General features: G+C 41.2%; 1 protein-coding gene across 2 annotated transcripts in view; it reads left to right on the top strand.

The window, feature by feature from the left end:
- The first annotated feature begins 1,038 nt into the window (after nt 1-1,038).
- Nucleotides 1,039-22,975, top strand: part of YLPM1 (YLP motif containing 1) — a 68,164-nt gene continuing 46,227 nt past the window's right edge. Inside the window, exons 1-4 of one of the 2 annotated variants that reach the window (XM_070416603.1) lie at nt 1,039-2,007; nt 13,749-13,982; nt 15,825-16,004; nt 21,009-22,003. In XM_070416603.1, the coding sequence (XP_070272704.1) occupies nt 1,138-2,007; nt 13,749-13,982; nt 15,825-16,004; nt 21,009-22,003 (2,279 nt within the window). In that variant the 5' untranslated portion in view covers nt 1,039-1,137. The remainder of the gene's footprint in view (nt 2,008-13,748; nt 13,983-15,824; nt 16,005-21,008; nt 22,004-22,975) is intronic. The other variant, XM_070416595.1, reaches the window with a different exon arrangement.

Genomic DNA, 22,975 nt, shown 5'->3' with positions numbered 1-22,975 from the left:
GGGATATTTAGATTTCCCACTTTGCACTCATATCCACCTCCTAAGAGAGATGAAGATCTGTGTTGCTCATTAGGAAGCAAGGTAAAATCTTTAAATAGTGCACAACTGATACACTGACACATCTAATATTCTCAGAGTTAGGTAGTATTTTCAGGATTCAGTGTGTATCAGCTTTGTTTTTCAGTGATTTATTCAAGCTACAGGACTTCACGTTTAGTATTATGCTGAGAGATTTGGTTATATTGTAGGTTGGCTTCTCTAGACAATCTTTGTATCTGTTCTTTCCTATCTTTGCTTTAGCTGAGATTCTCTAACATGAGTTCTTATGTTGAATTATTGTAAAGAATTCAATTTCTCCCCTTTTATAACTGCAGATATTATCTTTCAGATGCCTGCAGGAATTGGTGTAGTCTGATATTCTGTCTTCAAAATACGTTTCCACTCTTCACAGATTTGTTCCCAGTTGGGTTCTTTGTTATAACGAAATTAAGTCTATTCATTTAATTTGAGACGAATTTCACATCTTTACCATTTTTCCTCTTTTTATTAAGATCACAGTAAGCCTCTTCATTATTTCAAGTCTAATTTTATCCCACTCTGATATGATTTTTGTATGGCTCTGTAGTTTTCTTCGTATAAATTCTACATACTTCTTATCGGAGTTGTTTCTATTTGTTTCATTTTTTTTGTTGTTGCGATTGTCGATGGAACCTTTTTAATTTTTAATATATTTTTTTTCCCATTCAAAAATGAACCCGGTGGAGCAATAGGATCTCTACCATCCCTTTCCGCGGGGAGACTCTATGGTTCCTCGGTGCTATGACCGCATTCGACTCGCACCTACAGTATCCGAACCTGAAGGAAGGTGGCAACCGAGAGTGGCCAAGCAAAGGGCCGCTCTATCTCGCCTTTGTTCTCCTCTCTGTGGCTACTGCGCAGGCGTAGTCGCCCCAGTGCCGACCCCGCCTTCCTGGTCGTGGGCCCAGCTCGGGAGCGCCGGCGCACTGGCGCGCTCCGCTTACACGCTCCGGGGCCTGTAGGCGCCGCGAGTTCCGGCTGTCGCCGTCGCTGCCGCAGCTCCTGGAGGTCGGTTGCGACGAGTAACGGTGCCGGGACGAGCCCTGCGCCTTCTTAGATATGTACCCGAGCTGGGGCCGATATGGCGGGAGCAGCCACTATCCGCCCCCGCCGGTCCCGCCGCCGCCGCCGGTGGCGCTTCCTGAGGCCTCGCCCGGGCCTGGGTACTCGAGCTCGACGACTCCCGCGGCCCCCTCGTCCTCGGGCTTCATGAGCTTCCGCGAACAGCACTTGGCTCAGCTCCAGCAGCTGCAGCAGATGCACCAGAAGCAAATGCAGTGCGTGCTTCAACCCCATCACCTTCCTCCGCCCCCCATGCCGCCCCCGCCGGTGATGCCCGGGAGCGGCTACGGAGACTGGCAGCCGCCGCCGCCACCGATGCCCCCGCCACCGGGGCCGGCCCTCAGCTATCAGAAACCGCAGCAGTACAAACACCAGATGCTGCACCACCAACGAGACGGGCCTCCTGGTTTGGTTCCCATGGAGCTGGAATCCCCCCCTGCGTCCCCCCCTGTGCCGCCAGGGTCCTATATGCCCCCATCTCAGTCTTACATGCCCCCACCTCAGCCGCCACCCTCGTACTACCCCCCGGCCTCGTCTCAGCCCCCCTACTTGCCTCCCGCCCAGCCGTCCCCTTCTCAGTCTCCACCTTCCCAGTCCTACCTGGCGCCCACTCCTTATCCTCCCTCTTCCTCCTCGCAATCCTACGTGAGCCATTCGCAGTCCTACCTGCCCCCTTCTCAGGCATCGCCTTCCCGCCCTTCCCAGAGCCACTCTAAGTCCCCGCTTCTAGCTCCTCCACCGCCGGCCACCGCTGCTGGGAATAAGACAACTGCCCCGCAAGAGCCTGTGAAGAGTGGTGCCAAGAGCAAGAATGCTGAGCAGCATCAGGGTGCCCCTGAGCCAGATCCTTCTAAGATGACTCCACAGGTAAGACAGCGCGTGCCGAGCCTCCTCTTCTCCCCTCGAGGGCCCTAAGTGAGCAGGCCTCCGGGCTTTAACCGGCTCTTCGCCTAATGCTAACACTAACGTACACTCCAGAGGATTCCGGGGGAGTCAGGGGTCTGACTTCACCGCTTTTTAATGACCTAAGTGTGGGTTATCAAAACTGAAAATGTTTCTGGACACCACAGAGCAGTGGGGTGGCTCAAAAGTTACTTCTTAGATGTATTCCTTTGGTTTCCTTGGACTAACTTCTGAGATTTTGTTGCTTTGGCAAAGGACTTTGCTTAAAAGTTGTATTTTAAAATGCTTTAAAATTGTATTTTAAACTAAAATTTCCATTTGAGAGGCGGCATAAAAAAGAAGCTTCTGAAAGAACTGACACTTGAAATGCATATACACTTTATGGCCAGTTAGCTTCTTTGAAAGAATATTTTAGGGGCCACAGGTAAGCTGTCAGCTTCCTGAATTTAAAGGTCTCACCAATTGAAGGATTGAAATCTTGTGCTTATCAGGAGCATCCTAATTATGTTCATAGATATATGTGCAAAACGTAGGGGAGGCTGCACATTTGACCCTTTGGGGAGTCGATTGGTCATGTAAGGAATTGACCCCTACACACTTTTCTCACATCACTCAAAGATGTAAGACATGACCAATTTGCTGTATGGCATTGGTGTTATCGTTCACTCCAGAGTAACAGCCTTGGGATTTGGCCAAGATAAAAAAAAAAAAAAAAAAAGTGTGATGCCTGTTCATTCATGAGAGAGCCATTCCTCTAAACTTCTATTTGAAGTGATGCTTCCCAGACAACGGTCAAAGACAGATAGGATAGCAGTAATAAATTCTTCCCTTTAGAAAGAAGATAGAACTGAAGTGGATAAATTATTTCTTATGATTTCCTAAAATGGACTTTTAGCACTTACTAATCTATCTTGGATTTCCTAATGAATCAAAAGATCCTTTTAATTTACAAACTCAGATTTACATATAAAAGATTTCCAAAAGATAGGGATGAGATATTTTAATATTATAGTGGTTTGTCATTAGAAATTAAGACCAGAAACAAGTTGTTTTAAGTAAGCAAGATGGGGTTGGCACATCATAAGGAGAAAACACTTGAGGTGCTGGGGTAAAACAGTAGAGTAAGTGATTCTGTTGGCTTACGCTAGAGTACCATCCCACCAGGTTATTTCCCCCAGATTCCTCTGTTATAGAGACAGAATTTGTCTCTTTCCCCAGCCCACTCTGAAATTTCCAGTGCTTTTGTTGTCAAACACTGCGTTAATTCAAAATATCACATTTATATCTTCATCTCTACCGGACTGTTTTTCTGGCCTTTTAGAGGGATAAACGAATTGTTTTATGGGGTGGGGGTAGGGTGATCAAACCTGTCCTTAATATAATACCATGAGCACTGCTTTTGCTTTTCTGCCTTTGTACCCTTGTATATAGTGAACTTCTTTTAGTGCATTGAATATGCTGTGCCTCCAATTCTTTGGTGAGAACCATAAAGAAAGGAGTTGGAAAGAAAGCTATTAGAGATGAGCAGAATGAATGGGCTGTTATCAAAACAGGCATTGTAAGCCTGTTTAGGCTTTCCTACCTTTGTCTAGAATTCATCCCAACTTCCTCAATCCTCTTTCCCCCCTATAATTGTATTGCTTTCAAGGCACATCTTCAATATCAGGGTCTCTATGAAGCCATGTCTAAGCCCAACCATTTGGTTGGTTCTGTTCTTCAGATTGTAAGTCCCTTGCAGACAGGGACTATCTCACTCATCTTTTTTATCTCCTATAGCACCTAGGACAGTACCTTGCAAATTATAGGCTCTCCACAAAGGTTTGTTGAGTAAGATACAAGAGTTGCATGTTCTAGACTTAGGATACTTGGGTTTATTAGATGATAAATATTTTCTTCATGCCAGTGCCAATCTCTGATAATTAATCCTTCAGCATATTTTTCTTTGATTTATATTCTATTTTTGGAAAATGTCATTTAACATGTGAAAGATTTTAAACATACGGAAGTCCTCTCCCCCCACCCCATCCACAGTTTTGCTTCACTCCGAACATATTAAATGGAAAATTCCAGAAATGCTCAATATACTGTGCTGTTCTGAGTAGCGTGATGAAATCTTGCTCCATTCTGTTCCGTCCCTCATGGAAGTGAACTATCCCTTTGTCCAGCATATCCACCCTGTATCAACTACTTGTCTATTTGTCCATTAGTAGCCCTCTTGGTTAATAGATTAACTGTTGCAGTATTGCCATACTTGTGTTCAGGTAATCCTATTTTACTTAATGGATGCAAACACAAGAATAATATATTAGCAATTTGGAAATACCAAAGAGAAGCTGTCAAGTGCTTCTTTCAAGTGGAAAGGTGAAAAGTTCTCGACTTAATAAGAAAAGAAAAAAAATGACATGATCAGGTTGCTAAGATCTATGGTAAGAACGAATCTTTTATTTGTGAAATTGTGAAGAAGGGAAAAATTTGTGGTAGTTTGCTGAGAGAGACCACATTTATTATAACAGTATATTGTTATAATTGTTCTATTTTATTGTTGTCAGTCTCTTAGTGTGCCTAATTTATAAATTAAACTTTATCATAGATATGTATGTATAGGAGAAAAACAGTACATATATAGTTCAGTACTACCTGCGGTTTAGGCATCCACTGGGGGTCTTGGAGCGTATCTCCTGCAGATAAAAGGGACTACTATACACAAAAGTGAAAATGGTATGATTCCTCCCCCCCATATACCCAACACTCAGATTCAGCAATTCAAGAGTTTGCCATGTTTACTTCACCGAGGCCTTTTTTTATGGTTCCTGCAAAAATATTTTAAATCAAATCTTAAATCTCATGTGATTTCATCCTTATATTCTTAGACATCTTTCCAAAAAAGGCCTTTTCTTAGATTAACACATTATAACACCTAACAAAATTAACAACTGTTTCTTTGTATCACCTAATACCTGATCCATTCAGATTTCCCTTACTGTCTGCTCATACTAATGGAATTAAAAATAAATCCTTGATATCATCCATGCTAAAATTCCCCAATAGATTCAATTATGTTTGGTTGGTTTGTTCAAATCAGGATCCAATATAGATATTTTGCATAATTCTTTGTTGTGGGGGACTGTCCTGTGCATTGTAGGATGTTTAGCAGCATCTCTGTCTCTACCTACTAGATGCTATTAGCAGCCCCTAGTTGTGATAACCAGAAATGTTTCCAGAAATTGCCAATATTCCCGGGGGGGTGGGGAGGGGAGAATCACCCTCAGTTGAGAACACCCGATTTAGCTCAATTTCTTCTATTCTCTTTTTCTATCCCATGCCATTGAACTTGATGAAAAATCTGTTGGTTGTCCCATAGAATGTCCCTCATTCTGGATTTGTCTGTTGTCTCATGGTGTCATTTGACTTGTTCTTCTCTTTTCCATGTTTTTTGAAATCTAGAAGTTAACTCTGAAGCTCAACTTTAGATTTAAGCTCAACTTTCTTTTGGCAAGTGTACTTTGTAACCTAGGTAATGCTGTGTACTTCATTTGCATCCCATTAGGAGACTGCCTGGTTGTCCCACTGTTGGTGGTGCCAAGATTGATCAGGGGGCGGCAGTCTGGTCCCTCCACTGTAAAGCTTCCCATCAATTTTGCATGTTCCTTCCATCTAGTGGTTCATCCATTGATGTTCTTTGCCTGAGTAAGTTATTTCTTCATTAGAGGTTACAATGTGCTGATTTTTTTTCATGCCATTTCTTCTGCATTTATTAAATGGAATTCTGTAAAGAAATACTTTCACTCATGAACCATGATTGTTTGATTGGAAATACTGTACAGTTAGTATAGGAAAGACAGGATAAATGCTTGATATTCTTCCATTTAGTTTCTGGTTTTCAGAGTGAAGCATTGGTGATTTAATGGAATGCATATTTTTTCAAGAATTAAATTTTCTGTTTATTTAATGGACTAACTAGGTAAAGTGCATATTAGTCTTTTTTCATGAATTGTGATTTTATCTTTTTAGACTCAAAACTTATTTGGGAAAAGCTGTTGAATTTTATTTGAGTTTTTAGTCCTTTATTTAATTTTCAAGTACTTATTGAGTAGCAACTATGTGCCAGGTACTATGCTTAGTATTGGAGATGAAGTGGTAAACACCAGGCCTCATTGACTTGTTCTGATGGGGGGAAAAGATATTTAAGTAACTAAGAGAAGAACAGGTGTTACCACATTATAAAATACAAAATATAGGATTATAAAATATAAAATATCACTAAATTGTTCCATAAAGAATGGGGAAAGGTGAGGTTCGTGTGTTTTTTTAAGCTCAGAATCCAGCACATAGTAAGTGAAAAACAAATATTTTTTTAAATGATTGGATATAGGAGGGAGTTCTAACCTAGTTGAAGAGGCCTCCCTTTGTAAGTGATACTTAAGTGAAACCCAAAGAATGGGTAGGAATTAACCAGATAGAGCTCAAGGAATTAAGTTCAGTAAGGCATACTAAAATCTGAGGGTGATGGGTGTAGGCATAAACCAGATTAGGAAGGGCCTATCAGGACTCTATTCTAAGGAAGGTAGTGAGAGATTTTTATACAACCAAATGTGACAGATTGGCATTTGAAAAAACTCACTGTGTGCAATATAGAGAGTAGAATCAAAAGGAACAGGAGTCATTTATAGAGAATATTTAATAAATAATTCAGGCAAGAGATATTAATGGCTCCCATGGCCGGTTTTGCTCAGTGATTAGAGTGTGGACCCTCAGACCTAGGGGTCATGGGTTCAGTTCTCAGTCAAGGGCACGTACCCAGTTCAATCCCCTCCCCAGAGCAGGAGGCAACCAATCGATGTGTCTCTCTCATGTCAATATTCCTCTCTTTCTCTCCCCCTCCCTGTCTCCCTCCCTCCTCCCCTCCTTCCCTCCTTCCCTCTCCCTTTCCCCTTCCTTTCACTCTAAAAATCAATGAAAAAATATCCTCATTCCTCAGATGAGGATTAAAAAAAGAGAGAGAGAGAATAGTGGCTTAGATTTGGATGTTGATCCTGGAGATGGAGAGAAGTGGAAGATTGGAGAAATGTTTAGGTGCTAGACTCCAATTGATTGAGTGGTAGTGGAGAGGAAGGCATAAGTGATGATGTCTGGCTTTCTAAAATAGGCTGCTGGGTGAATGGTGATCCCATTTATTAATAAAACTAGAGGCCCAGCGCGTGATTGAAATTGCGCGAGGAGGCATCCTGTGGGGGGCTGGGACCCGCGCCTGACCCACGTAGCACCAGCCACTGTGTTGTGTCCGCTGGGGTGGGGGCAGGTGCTCCTGAGTGTTGCGTCTCCACTCCGGCCGGCCCCCAGCCCCAGCCTCTCCGTGTGTTGTGTCTCCACTCTGGCCCGCCCCCAGCCCCAGCCTCCCCGCGGCCGCTGGGGTGAGGGTAGCACGCAGTCCCCCCCTGCCCATCTGTACGCACAACTCCTCCTGAGCGGTCCTGACACTCGGCTAATATTCCCTGTTTATATAGATAGGAGAACCTGGAGAAGGAGGAAGAATAGGTCTGGGGATGAGAGGGAAATGATGAGTTAAGTTTTAGATCTACTGAGTTTCAAGTTCTTGAGACATAAGAGTCCAAAGGGAGATGTCCAATTGGAAGTAAGATGTAGGTGTGGAATCTATAAGGGAGATCTGGGAAACATGATATAGACTCGTGAGTCATCAGCATAAAAATGGTATTGGAAGGCATAGAAAAAGATAAGGTCTCCTGAGAAGTGTGTAGAGTATGAATAGAGGTTAATGGACATTGAGCCTAGCCGCACAGAATCTTGGTATCTCAGGGAACCAGCAGGAAAAAAGGCCACATAGATAGATGGAAAATCAGGACAGTGTAGTGCCACAGAGGTGAAGGGAAGACTGTTTCTAGGAGGAGGGAGTGGTCAGCTGTGGCATGTACTGCTGAGAGGTTGAGCAAGATCAAGACTTTGAGTTATATCTTGCATTTACTGACGTATAGATTATTGTTGACGTTGGCAGGAGCAGTTTCATAGTGACTGAAGCCATATTGCATTGATTTGAGGAGTGATGGAAGGTGAGGAAATGGGGATGGTGAGTATAGACCACTCTTTCAAGAAGTTTGACTGAAGGAGAGAGAAAGAAGGCAGGGGCTGGAGGAAGAAGTGAAGTAAAGGAGCTTTTTTTAAAAAAAAAAAAAAGATGGAACTAAGATTTATCTGGTGTCCTTAATTTCTTGGAGTAGAATGTAAACCTCAAAAATACAGAAAATAAATATATTTTAAGTAAATTTTTAAAATGGAAATCTAATACATTATTTTATCAGGTTCTCCCTCCTCCCCTTCACTTTAGGATATAAAAGACATAATGCATTTAGTTTTATAGGCATTTACTAGAGGCCCAATGCACGAAGATTCGTGCAAGAATAGGCCTTCCTTTCCCTGGCTGCCGGCACTGGCTTCCCTCCAGCACCCGGGACCTGGGCCTTCGCTCCGGGCTGGAGCCACCTCCCACCCACTCTGGCCGGCTGGGGCTTGCGGCGGCCGGCTGGGGCGCGGGAGGCTTGGCTTCCTTCGTCGCTGGGGCGACGAAGGAAGCCAAGCGTCCCACCTGAAGGAAGCCAAGCATCTTGCCTGCTCTGGCCGGCTCCATGGCTCCAGCTGGCGCTGCCATCTTTGTGGCTATGGGCGCCACCATTTTGTCGTGGAGTGATGGTTAATTTGCATGTTACCCTTTTATTAGTATAGATGATAATCAACCTGGATAGGCATGGCCTCCAAAATTAACTTTTAAAAGCTCTTCTCTCTCTCTCTCTCTCTCTCTCTCTCTCTCTCTCTCTCTCTCTCATTCTCACTCCCACTTTCTCATTCTCTTATTCTCTTTTATATTTTTCTACTTGAAAAATTATTTAGTAGTGCCTAGTTCATAACTGTACTGGTAGCCAACAGTCAGTACATGCTTGATGAATAAATTAGCACCTTTTTTTGGTAATGATATTTGTGAAAAATAATTCTTGCATCCTAACTTTTTAACTCCAGTCTCTTTCTTTAAACAATATATTTTTATTGATTTCAGAGAGGAAGGAAGAGGGAGAGAGAGAGAGAGAAACATCAATGATGAGAGAGAATCATTGATCGGCTGCTTTCTGCATGCCCCACACTGGGGATCAAGCCCAAAATCCAGGCATGTGCCCTCACCAGGAATTGAATTGTGACCTGGTTCATAGATGGATGCTCAACCACTTAGCCACACTGGCCGGGCCAATTTTTTTTTTTTCTTTTTTTTAATGTGACATATGCTGTGATTTGACCTGATTTGTGAGCTAGCATTCCATGTGAAATGGAGTTGTGTGATATGATGGGACATTTAGAAGAACCAGGTACCAGTTCAGCTTCATTAACAAGTGTAAGCAGATTTTATTCCTTTCTAAAATAAAAGTAAATCATCCTTCTGGGGTCATCGAGGGCATTTTTTAATGATGTCATCATTATTCATTTGGAGAGCTTTAAGAATGTGTCCAAACTTAGTCCTAGGATTGAATTAAATATGCTTCCTGCTTATTGGGTTTATATTAAGTAGAAATTGACCTGCAGTGCCTTCTGTCAGTAAACTGGCAATTCTTGAGCTCCTAATAAGGTCCTTAACCCTAGACTAAGTCTAAGACAAAGATGGGAAGCGTGAAAATAAGGTGCAAATTCATAAAGAATCTTCATCTCTGTAACCATTAGTTTCTAATTGTGACAGATAGTTTGTGTCTTTTGGTGATGTTTTCAAAGCAACTAAGAAAAGAGAAACTTTTAACTTCTATTAGAAACAGACTTATTTGCCTTTCTTAATCTGAAAGGTAAACCTATTGTGATTTTTATAAAATAATAAAAGAAGGTTGAAAATACTGTATTATTGTTGACTATCATGATCACTGTACTATTTTGTTTGTTTGCTTGTTTTTACGATTGAATGGTAAAAGCAATTATATCCTGGAAGCTGATGATTATGTGTATGATAATTAAAAACAAAAAACCCCAGTCATAACCTAAACTTCAAAATGGAGTTAATGAGATGAAATGTATTCTTCCCAGTGGATTGGAGCATGTTTCAGAGCATAGCACTTGGAGTGCGGGTGAATTTCCCGCCAAAATATAAGATGGCTCTGTCTTTTGGTTTTGTTCCATCCACCAAAAGGGTGGATTACAAACAAATATTTGGTAATACGCAGTTACAATCGGCCCGAGTTTACACGTTTCCCGCACTCCACCGCAAATCTATATGAACCGAGTTAAAGACGGCTCCCGCGGAGTACGCGCAATTCACGCGAGCCGACTTAACTCGTTTCCCGCACTCCAAGTGATAGAAATAAGTGGCCTAGAGAGATGTCTTCAGTTGATTAACAGCTGTTTATTGACATCCTACAGTATGGTCCAACACTGTATGTTTAAGCACCAGATAAAAGAAAAGAGTGAAACGTTAATTTTCTAAGAAAATTATCCTATGAGTGGAAAAAAGATAACAAAACAGTATGTTAAGTGAGAAAAGAGTTTACATACATTATGTATATTTTATGCATCTGCTTTCATATAGAAAATTGGGGAAGTATACAATAAAATATTAGCAATATAGAAAATCCTGGTTATCCAAAGATAATAAATCACAGTGAATGCCAATAAAAAGAATCCATTTAACATAGAGACCAAAAGTTTATTGTAAAAAATTTATTTGGGACATAATCTTGAAAAAACAGAGCTCAAAAATCATAAAGAATGGCTGAGTTTTAGAATGAACAAAAAATAAAAGTATAGATTATAATTCCATATTATAATTTTTCTAACAAAATTATATGGCAACATTATAGATCATCTTTTATTTAGTTTTTGAATATACTGAAAAAGTATTTTAGGAATTTATCAGTTTTACCAGGGCTATTTTTCAACCTTTGATAGTCAAACATTCTCTTTTGTAGTTCCTATTATAAAAGTTATTAGTGTCCCGGTGCATGAAATTTGTGCACACTAAAAGGAAATTAATTAGAAGAAATATTTTAATATTGCTGTTATATCCTGTCAGAGTCTGGGCTGGCGCCCATGGGGACGCAGCATCAAGTCAAGCCTGCGCCAGAGAGAACCAGAGTCAAGTCCCCACCCACCCGCATGCACCTCGCTGCGCACGCAGCCTCCTGGTGATCGGTCATTACGGCGTGAGGGCGTCACAACCACAGGCTTTTTATATATAGGATTTTTGCTTGCTAACCAGTAGGACTTTTGTTAGATCCTCAGCTCTCAGTAATGAGTTTCAAAGTTCTCCAACATCACATTTTATCAAATCCTGCATCCTAAAAAAACCCCCAAACAAACAAACAAATCCTGCATCCTTATAATTATAGTAGAAATATATGCTGTTGTTAATTATAGACATATACAGGGCAGTATATTAGTGAATATTGTAGTGTTATGACAACTTTTTTTCCCTTATGCAACTTTTTAACCATGGAGATTATATAGTGACTCCTGGGATAATGAAGATCCTGTAGTTATTTCTGAGTGGTAAAATTTTTTTGCTGATTTAAACAATTAGTTATTACTTTTTTGTGCAGTCATTTCTCTTTATTTGAAATATTTTGTTCTATACAGTCACTGGGAACTATAAAGTAACTGGGAACACTGAATTAGTAACTACTGAACCATTGCTCCTAAGGGAAGTAAAGGGTTATGTTCCTGTGAGCATTTGGTCACATTTTCATCAGCTAATCAAGACATAATCTTGATTTATGTGTGTTTCTGTTTAAAGACCCTTATTTAATATATATTGTTGATTCATTAAAATTGACTTCACAGCCAGCAACACTGTAACATATGCATGAATGAAGCTTTATGTAACATATTTTCTCTATAATGCACGTCATAGCCTTCTGGCACTTAGGAACACTACTCAGCACTTCAGCACTATGCTTGGTGGCCACTTTAAACAACAAAATCGCTAATAAAAAAAACACAGAGATCAGCCGGTGTGGTTGAGTTGTTAAGCATCGACCTATGAACCAGGAGGTCACAGTTCGATTACTGGTCAGGGCACATGCCTGTGTTGTGGGCTCGATCCCCAGTGTGTGGCGTGCAGAAGACAGCCGATCAATGATTCTCTCTCATCATTGATGTTTCTATCTCTTCCTCTCCCTTCCTCTGAAATCAATAAATATATATATATTTTAAAAAGCACAGAAATGCAAACAAAAATGTGACCCTAATTAGACCATTAAAAAGGCCACTTATTTACAGTAGGAGAGCCACACAAAAAGATGGGCATGGCCGTGTTCTGCCTGAGCTGGGGTGTGCAAGTCAAGTGACTCAAATTTTTCACCATTGTATATACACATGTCCAGAAAATAACACAAAAGCTCCCAAGTATTGATTTTGAAGTTAGAAATAAAATTTAGTAAGTAGGCAAATTCACAAATACAGAATCCATGAATAATGAGGATCAGCTGTATTTTCTTAATTGTTTTCCACATTAAACTTGTGATCTTTTAAAGTGAAAACACAAAACAGGTTTCCAGAAAATGAAATTACATTATAATTTGGAAGGCAAAGTGAGACTTTTAAAATAAATAGAAAGCATTTAAAAAACACATTCTATTCTAATTTATGCATACAGTAGTTCCCCTTTATCTGTGGTTTCCCTTTCTGCAGTTTCAGTTACCTGTGATCAACCACTGTCCGAAAATATTAAATGGAAAATCCCAGAAATAAACAATTTGTAAGTTTTAAATCGTGCGCCGTTCTGCTTTGCTTATGAAATATCACACTGCCCCACACTGTCCTGATCCATCCCATTCGGGATGTGACTCATCCCTTTGTCCGGCACATCCATGAAGTGTACACTATCCATGCCATTAGTCACTCACCTGTCTCAGTTATCAGATCCCCAATGTTACAGTGCTTGTGTTCAAGTAACCCTTATTTTACTTAATAATGTCTCATTCACCTCACTTCATCTCATCACATAGGCATTGTATCATCATCACAAGAAGTTTGAGTACAGTACAATAAGATACTTTGAGAGAGAGAACCACATTCATGTAACTTTTGTTACATTACTTTATTATAATTGTTCTGTTGTATTGTTAGTTATTGTTGTTAATCTTTTATTGTGCCTAATTTATAAATTAAACTATCATAGGTATGTGTGTATAGGAAAAAACGTAGGGTATATAGAGTTCAGTACTATCCACTGTTTAGGCAGCCACTGGAGGTCTTGGAATGTATCTCCCTTGGATAAGGGAGGACTTCTGTATATACCTAGGAATATACAACAGATGTTTAAAAGAGAGAAGGCAGTGAGAAGAGGTAGGGTTATTTGATTGTGTTCATTAATTACAAAATCCGCCTGGATAAGTCAGAATCAGCTAAAGACAGGTTAAAAGCAAATAGCTGTGAATACTGACAGGTTTTACTTGATCATTTATCAAAAAGACTGCTCTCACTTCCAAAAGTATGTGTTTTAAGAGTAGAGAAGTATGTTGAATTGATATGTATGGCTTGGTTTAACTTAAATGTATAAATTTGGGGAAGGAATTGAAAATCTTGCTTATTTGTCTTTCTCAGTCTAGCTTTGCCTTTTCTTGCATATAGACACATGAACGCAGACACAAATGTGGCTCTCTCTAAACACCAAGTTGCAGCTATATAGGATTGTCAAGTAAAATTCTTAAAAATGGTTTCTGTTGTAGGAACAGCAGCAGTATTGGTATCGACAGCACTTGCTAAGTTTGCAGCAGAGGACAAAAGTGCATTTGCCAGGACACAAAAAGGGTCCTGTTATAGCAAAGGATGCACCCAAGCCAGTAAAAGAAGTTACAGTACCTGCCACCAGTCAAGTACCAGAACCCCCTCCATCTGAGGAGCCTCCATTACCACCTCCTAATGAGGAGGTACCACCCCCTCTTCCACCGGAGGAATCCCAGGTAACCATAAAGTAATTATTTGGTTTTTATTAAATTGTTCAACTTTTTTCTGATTCATTTATATTTTTATCATGAATAGATATATATTTTTATGTATTTTTTAAGTGCAGTAAAATTCCATTTATGGAACATTAGATTATGCCTTATCAGGTTTAGAAAAGGCATTTTTTGGCATTCCCTCTCCGGAGTACGCCAGCACCTTTCTTGTCTCTCTCTTTCCCTCAGCTACATTACCTTTCCCTCTCCTAAGTTCCAGTAGCCCTTTTGCTTCTGTAACTTGTTTCCTGAGCCATTGCAGCCCAGCTGGCTCACTTCTACTACCTCTGTAACTTTCTAAATAAACTTTCTCTTATAATTTGAAAAAGAGAGAGAAAAGGTACTTTTTTTTTCATGGTTTAAATGAGAGTGAAGAGTTAGACACTCTTTTTTTTTAAGTATATTTTATTGATTTTTTACAGAGAGGAATGGAGAGTTAGAAACATCGATGAGAGCCGAAACCGGTTTGGCTCAGTGGATAGAGCGTCGGCCTGCGGACTGAAAGGTCCCAGGTTCGATTCCGGCCTAGGGCATGTACCTGGGTTGCGGGCACATCCCCAGTAGGAGATGTGCAGGAGGCAGCTGATCGATGTTTCTCTCTCATCGATGTTTCTAACTCTCTATCTCTCTCCCTTCCTCTCTGTAAAAAATCAATAAAATATATTTAAAAAAAAGAAACATCGATGAGAGAGAAACATCGATCAGCTGCCTCCTGTACACTCCCTACTGGGTATGCGCCCGCAACCAAGGTACATGCCCTTGACCGGAATCGAACCTAGGACCCTTGAGTCTGCAGGCCAATGCTCTATCCACTGAGCCAAACCGGTTAGGGCTAGACGCTCTTGTAAATTGTGTCTTTAAGCACTAAAGGGCTGCCAGGTATTTTCATATTGGCAGCACACGGCAATAGTTAAGAGCTTCAACTTTTTGCCCTAGCCGGTTTGGCTCAGTGGATAAAGCATCGGCCTGTGGACTGACGAGTCTCAGGTTCGATTCCGGTCAAGGGCACATGCCAGGGTTGCGGGCTCAATCCCCCGTAGTGTGTGTGTCTGTGTGCGTGTGTGTGTGTGTGCGTGTGTGTGTGCATGTGTGTGTGTGTGTGTATGCGCGCGCGCGTGGCCAAGAGGCAGCCATCAATGATTCTCTCATTGATGTTTCCTCTCTCTCTCCCTCTTCCTTCCTCTCTGAAATCAATAAAAATATATATTTTTTAAAAAGAACTTTTATTGTCAAATGACCTAGGCTGCTGTCCAGGCACTGCCACTTGCTGGTGGTGACTCTGAGCAAGTTAGTTAACCATTTTGTACTTCAGTTTCCTCATCTGCAAAATAGATTGCAGCATTAAATGTCATTTAGCATATTTACTGGCACATGAAAAGTTCTCACATTGGTCCAAAGGTCATTGTTCTCCTAATAGTCGTATGTGGAAACTTTATTGAATCATCATAATTACACTGTAGTCCATTGATGAAAAGTGACTAAGGTACAAGAGAAAAATTTCTCATAGAATGAAAAGGACATTAAATGTAGATTGACTTTGTTGGGTAATGATTGTCCTATTTAAGAACAATGAAATGATTATTCTAGTGAAGACTATGGAATTTATAAACTCCTAGGTATTGGTATCCATTATCACAGTATAGATAGAGCTAGGTATTTATCTAAAGATAGAATAGCTTTTATCAATCAGGCAGAGTTGTAGGGATTCTGGACTTTGTATTACAATACAATACTTTATAAAATAGATTTCTTACTAATTTAATTGCTGTTTTATGATTTACATAAAAATGTATCTTTTATATTTAGTCTGAGGACCCGGAAGAAGATGCCAGGTTAAAACAGTTGCAGGCTGCAGCAGCACACTGGCAGCAGCACCAGCAGCATCGAGTTGGCTTCCAGTACCAGGGAATCATGCAGAAGCACACCCAGCTACAACAGATCCTACAACAGTACCAGCAGATCATCCAGCAGCCACCACATATGCAGGCAAGTGCTTCCTCAGTTCACACATGGGAAATTGACCCAAGAAATTTAAAATATTTGTTATTCCTGAAGGAGATTTAAGTGTGAAGAAGGAAAGATATTTCCTAAGACGTGCCCAAGTAGTTACCTGTCGCATTAACTTGGGGGCTTGGGAAGGAAATGTGGTATTATGCAAATACTCAAAATCAACCCAGACAGACGTTAGAGTACTCTTACTAAGTTACTAAGAACTGACTATTACTAAGAGATTTAAGAACTAGGGTTCTTATCATATAATTATAAGTTTACTTGTGTTTTGCCCACAAACCACTACAGTAACAGACAAGCAAAAATCCACCCAAAAAGGTCAAAACAACCACCACAAAAAACCTAACAAATACACCATAAAAGATGAAATGACTTAGATATTTGCTTGTCTTTTATCTTTGAGGTATAAACTTATGTCTGTATGTCTATAATAATAATTGATTTTTTAAGTTCTTAACACATTTCGTACCACTCAGGAGTTTTCTCGTGTTTCGCGCGCCATCTGTTAAGGACTGCTCACGAGTGTTCTCGTTTTTCACGCCCATGGAAAAAGGAGCGAACCTAGATACTTATGTAAATTTTGTTTGGTCCCTCTTCATGGAGGAAAATGTTTTACACAGTACCATACGTTAAAAAAGTACTAGGAACTTTAATTGTTTAATTGTTTTTGTAAATAAAAATGTTAAAATTATTGAAAAACAACACCTAAAGTGCATTATGATGACTTAAATAACGTGCAGTTTGCCCAAAAACGTGCGGTCCCTGGCGTATGTCTTAGAGATTTCTATGCGGTATGCAATGTGTTAAAATGCTCCTGTATAATAAAAGCCTAGACCAGGGGTGGGCAATCTTTTTGTGAGTGCGTGCCAAAACCAGCAAAATCTCTGACTCAAAATTCTTCTGCCTGCCAACCCTAATTTTTTGAGAACATGTTACGCCTACTTGATATCTCTTAAGGTATACATATGTGAAGAACCTTGAAGAAATAATAAAATTCATTCGAGCGACAAAAACACAGTATATGATGATGAAAAATACATTTATTTTTTAATGTATACATGTACACTGATAGTCCGACAGAAAACTTTATGACTCCGTTTGATATTATCAGTGGGACTTTTGCTGCCGAGAGAAACAAAGAAATTTATTCCCCTTTCGTTAGTACCGGTGGCCAAAGCGAGAGAGAAGGTTTCATTTTTATAGAGTGAAATTTTGAATAAGTAGGTGAGGCGGTTGTCTTGTCAACGAAAACCCGTTGCGTCTGAGGCTGAAATCAAAACACTGGTCGGATCTAGGAAGGCAGGGAGAGTTAAGGCAGAGGCATAGAAATTGCTCTTCTCCTCTCTCGTCAATCCATGTCTATGGTCTTTAAGATAACTTATGTAAAATTATTTATTTATCTAAGATGCACCTACACTGAATTTATCTGAAAAATAAAAAAGTCGATATTAAGAAAAAAATTGTAAATGGAAGATTATAAGAGAGGGTTTTGCGTGCCAGCAAAAGTTACTGGCGTGCCATGTTTGGCACGCGTGCCTGGGGTTGCCCACCCCTGGCCTAGACGGAACAGAGGAACAACCTGTTGCTGTGATGCGCACTGATCACCAGGGGGCAGGCGCTCAACGCAGGAGCTACCCTCCTGTGGTCAGTGCACTCGCACAGGGGGAGCACTGCTCAGCCAGAAGCTGGGCTCACGGCTGGCGAATGCAGTGGCGGTGGCAGAAGCCTCTCCCACCTCCATGGCAGCGCTAAGGAGCAGTGAGCCAAGTGGTAAGGAGCAGTGAGCAGGCAGGTGGTAAGGAGCGAGGAGTCTTGGACTGCAAGAGGGATGTCCGACTGCCGGCTTAGGCCCACTCCCTGAGGGGTCCTGGACTGCGAGAGGGCACAGGCCTGACTGAGGTACACCCCTCCCCCACCCCCAGTGGATGAGTTTTGTGCACCATGCCTCTAGTCCATAATAATATTAAAGACCTGAAAAATACTTATTGCTGAGGTAGGTATTTGCTTTAGTGTTTGGTTGGTTTTTCCAAGTCAGTGGTAACTTATACAGGGTGAGGCAAAAGTAGGTTTACAGTTGAGAATACACAAAACAGTTTATTCTTGTATTATTATTATTTTTTTTAAAAAATTAAATCTTTATTGTTCAGATTATTACAGTTGTTCCTCTTTTTTCCCCCCATAGCTCCCCTCCACCCGGTTCCCACCACCTCTGCCCTTACCGCCCCCCCCCCCCACACTGTTCTCATCCATAGGTATACGATTTTTATCCAGTCTCTTCCCACACCCCCACACCCCTTTCCCCCCGAGAATTGTCAGTCCACTCCCTTTCTATGCCCCTGATTCTGTTATATTCGCCAGTTTATTCTGTTCATCAGATTATTTATTCACTTGATTTTTAGATTCACTTGTTGATAAATGTGTATTTGTTGTTCATAATTTGTATCTTTACCTTTTTCTTCTTCCTCTTCTTAAAGGATACCTTTCAGCATTTCATATAATACTGGTTTGGTGGTGATGAACTCCTTTAGCTTTTTCTTATCTGTGAAGCTCTTTATCTGACCTTCAATTCTGAATGATAGCTTTGCTGGATAAAGTAATCTTGGTTGTAGTTTCTTGGTATTCATCACTTTGAATATTTCTTGCCACTCCCTTCTGGCCTGCATATGCATAGTTTCAGTTGAGAAATCAGCTGACAGTCGTATGGGTGCTCCCTTGTAGGTAACTGACTGTTTTTCTCTTGCTGCTTTTAAGATTCTCTCTTTGTCTTTTGCTCTTGGCATTTTAATGATGATGTGTCTTGGTGTGGTCCTCTTTGGATTCCTTTTGTTTGGGGTTCTCTCGGCTTCCTGGACTTGTAAGTCTATTTCTTTCACCAGGTAGGGGAAGTTTTCTGTCATTATTTCTTCAAATAGGCTTTCAATATCTTGCTCTCTCTCTTTTTCTGGCACCCCCATAATTCAGATGTTGGTACACTTGAAGTTGTCCCAGAGGCTCCTTACACTATCTTCATATTTTTGGATTCTTTTTTCTTTTTGTTTTTCCAGTTGGGTGTTTTTTGCTTCTTCGTATTTCAAATCTTTGACTTGATTTTTGCGATCCTCTAGTCTGCTGTTGGAACTCTGTATAATATTCTTTATTTCAGTCAGTGTATGCTTAATTTCTAGTTGGTCCTTTTTCATAACCTCGAGGGTCTCACTAGATTTCTTGAGGGTCTCACTAAATTTATCGGCGGTTTCTAGAAAATTCTTTTTTTTTTTTTTTTTTTTTTTACATTTTATTGATTTTTTACAGAGAGGAAGGGAGAGAGATAGAGAGCTAGAAACATCTATGAGAGAGAACCATCAATCAGCTGCCTCCTGCACACTCCCCACTGGGGATGTGCCCGCAACCAAGGTACATGCCCTTGACCGGAATCGAACCTGAGACCTTTCAGTCCACAGGCCGACGCTCTATCCACTGAGCCAAACCGGTTTTGGCTCTAGAAAATTCTTGAAAAACCTTATAAGTGTGGTTTTGAACTCTTTATCCAGTAGTTTGCTTTCCTCCATTTCTGTCATTTGTGACTTGTTTCTTTGTCTCCACATTTTTTATGCTTCCCTGTTTGATAGAGTGGCTTTGTGTGCTAGGTGTCCTATGGGGCCCAGTGGCTCAGTCTCCCCAATTACCTGAGGTGGACACCCTTGGTGCACCCCTTTGTGGGCTTTGTGCACAGTCTTGTTGTAGTTAAGCCTTGATTGTTGTAGGTATCACTGGGAGGAATTGACCTCCAGGCCAATTGGCTGTGAGAATCAGCTGTGTCTACAGTGGGAGAACTTCTGTGCTGGAGACACCCTTCTGGGGCAGTACTTGCTTCACTGGGGCTTTGGTGCTCACTGAGTCTGCCCCCTGAGTGTGTCCCTTATGGATCTGAGGAGTTGTAATTGGATGGTCCCACTCTGACCACTGGGTACACTGGCTTTTGGATCTCTAAGGAGGTGCTAATTTAGCCTCTGCCTGAGGCGACACAGTAGGAGCTATGGAGAGATCTGCAGATTCCTCTTCTTTGTTAGGGGTTTGGAGTTGCCCAGATGAGGCCCAGCTGTGAAGCAATGTAAGCTGCTGTGGGGCCTTGGGCCTTCTTTTGGATGTTCTGGGTCTCTCTGACCCAGCTGCAGTTTGTTAGGTAATTTTCAGATCGCAAAGGGCCAGGCCTTTCAAATGCAAAAGCCTCTGCACACAGCTTGGGTGGGGCGCGGTCTCAGGAAATCAACAGGGCGGAGCAAACAGCTATGGCTGATCCTCAGTCCTACCCTAAGAGGCCCTGTGTCTCAGTGTCCTGCGGTAATGGCTGCAAGCACCTCTGAGAGAAAGCCGCCCTCGAGTTCTGACAGATGCCAGACAGTCCAGTTTCTCCCTGTATGAGTCTGGGTCCCCAGAGACTCACCCAGAACTGGCGTTCAGAGCAGTCGGGAGCTTGTGTCTCCCTCCGGATTGAAAAAGACAGCCGTGTCCTCAGTTGCCAGCCCTTTCCACGTGCGCCTCCGTACCTCTGCACTTTACTTCCTCACCTCCTCTGAGTCTCAGTGTGCTTTTCTCTTTGCTTCTAGTTGTAGAATTTCCACTCAGCCAGCCTTCCTGTGGTTCTGGATGATGTCCGTTTTGTCTTTTAGTTGTATTTTTGAAGTGATTGTGCGAGGCAGCAATTTCCGGTGTTTACCTATGCCGCCATCTTGGTTTCTCCTCTTGTATTATTATTTAATTATTGTATTATTTTCCGTAAGAACAACTGTACACCTACTTTTGCCCCACCCTATATAATTAAGTCAAAGGAAGAAAGAAGAATGATCATCACCAAATGGATTTAACAAGCTTATCCTTATCCTCCCAAAATCTTTAGTGTCTTAATGTCCTAAGACTTCATATGCCCTTGATTCATTAATATTTATCTTGTTATTCTCTTATATGAATGTCTTGAAATAATTTTTATCCTTTTATTTGTAGACCATGTCTGTAGATATGCAACTGCGACATTATGAGATGCAGCAGCAACAGTTTCAACATCTCTACCAAGAATGGGAGCGAGAGTTTCAGCTGTGGGAGGAACACCTTCATTCCTATCCGCATAAAGATCAACTTCAGGAGTATGAGAAGCAGTGGAAAACATGGCAGGGGCATATGAAAGCCACACAGACCTATTTGCAGGAGAAAGTCAATTCATTTCAGAATATGAAGAACCAGTATATGGGAAACATGTCAATGCCACCTCCTTTTGTTCCATATTCTCAGATGCCTCCACCTCTACCAACAATGCCTCCTCCGGTATTGCCTCCATCGTTGCCACCACCAGTAATGCCCCCTGCCCTACCTACTTCAGTGCCACCACCTGGCATGCCCCCACCTGTGATGCCACCTTCTCTACCAACCTCTCTGCCCCCACCTGTGATGCCTCCATCTCTGTCTTCAACAGGGCCACCACCAGTTCTTCCCCCACCTCCCCTCTCTTCTGTGGGGCCACCACCAGTTCTTCCCCCACCATCTCTCTCTTCAACAGCACCTCCACCTGTCATGCCCCTTCCACCATTATCTTCAGCCACACCTCCTCCAGGAATACCTGCCCCTGGGGTTCCGCAAGGGATACCTCCTCAATTAACAACAGCCCCAGTTCCATCAGTCTCTAGTTCTCAGAGTTCACAACTTCCGGAGAAACCTAGACCAGCATTACTTCCCACTCCTGTGTCTTTTGGTTCAGCCCCACCCTCAACTTACCATCCTCCATTGCAATCAGCTGTTGGCCCTTCAGAACAAGGGAATTCTAAAGCTCCTCTGAGCAAGTCTACTCTGCCATACAGTTCGTTCTCGTCTGAGCCAGGACTTGGGGAGTCTTCAATTGCTCCATCTCAGCAAATCACTGCAGTCAAGGACATGCCAGTGAGGTCAGGTGGACTGCTTCCAGATCCTCCTAGAAGCAGTTACATGGAAGGTCCAAAAGGGCCAAGGTAGGTCTGACTTGTTTGTTTGTTTGGTTGGTTGGTTTGGCTGATTTGTTGATTTAGGCTGAGTAGGCCTTGATGGTATAAAAAACTTCATTCATGCAATTTTGGTACTCACTTTATCCTTTTAATCCAAACACAATCCTGGTTTACAATTACTTATGCTAGCGTTCACTTATTAGACATAATGAAATCTAGAAATGGTAACCATTTCTTGTGATGTCACTACTTTATCCTATATGTAGAGATTATGGTGTAGGATGAATGTGATGTTTCAGAGTGATGCTTATCAATTTCTTACGTTTCAGCTTCAGAAGTAATATTGATTAGACTTATTTATCTTTTTTGATTTTTTTATTTGATAAGTAACTTAATTGATAGCTTCTCTTTGTTAGCTTATAAGCTAACTGTTGGAGATAAAGATGAATAAGCCAATATTGTAGTGAATAAGGCAATGAAATTTAGTATAAAGGTATATAAAACTTTTGTTTTGCCCCTTTGTTCAGCAAATATTTATTAAGTTCCTATTCTGTGTTTATAGCAGTGCATATAACAGAACAGACAAATGTTCCTCAATTTGGGAGATGTTTTTCTTTTGTCTAAACCACTTTTTTAAGAAAAAAATATTTTTATTGATTTCAGAGAAGAAAGGAGAAAGAGAAACATCAATGATGAAAGAGAATCATTGATCAGCTGCCTCCTGCATGCCCCCTACTGTGCTTTGACTGGGAATCAAACCGAGACCTCCTGGTTCATAGGTCGACACTCAATCCCTGAGCCATTCCAACTGGGCTGAACCACATTTTTATATAGAAAAGTACACACAAAAATTTACTAGTGGTTCCTGAGTTTTTTCTATTTACCTTTTAAAAGATGTTAAATTCATTTTTCTAAGTTTGTAAAAGTATATTTTTCTCCCAGGGTTGACCTAAATGATGATTTTCCTACAGAAAAAACATTTCAATAAGATTTTCTTCC

Source organism: Myotis yumanensis, unplaced genomic scaffold (genome assembly GCF_028538775.1).
Source record: "Myotis yumanensis isolate MYYU_CA2020_CCGP unplaced genomic scaffold, mMyoYum1.0.hap1 SCAF_1, whole genome shotgun sequence".
NCBI classification, from domain to species: domain Eukaryota; kingdom Metazoa; phylum Chordata; class Mammalia; order Chiroptera; family Vespertilionidae; genus Myotis; species Myotis yumanensis.
This window is presented reverse-complemented; position numbering and strand designations above follow the sequence as displayed.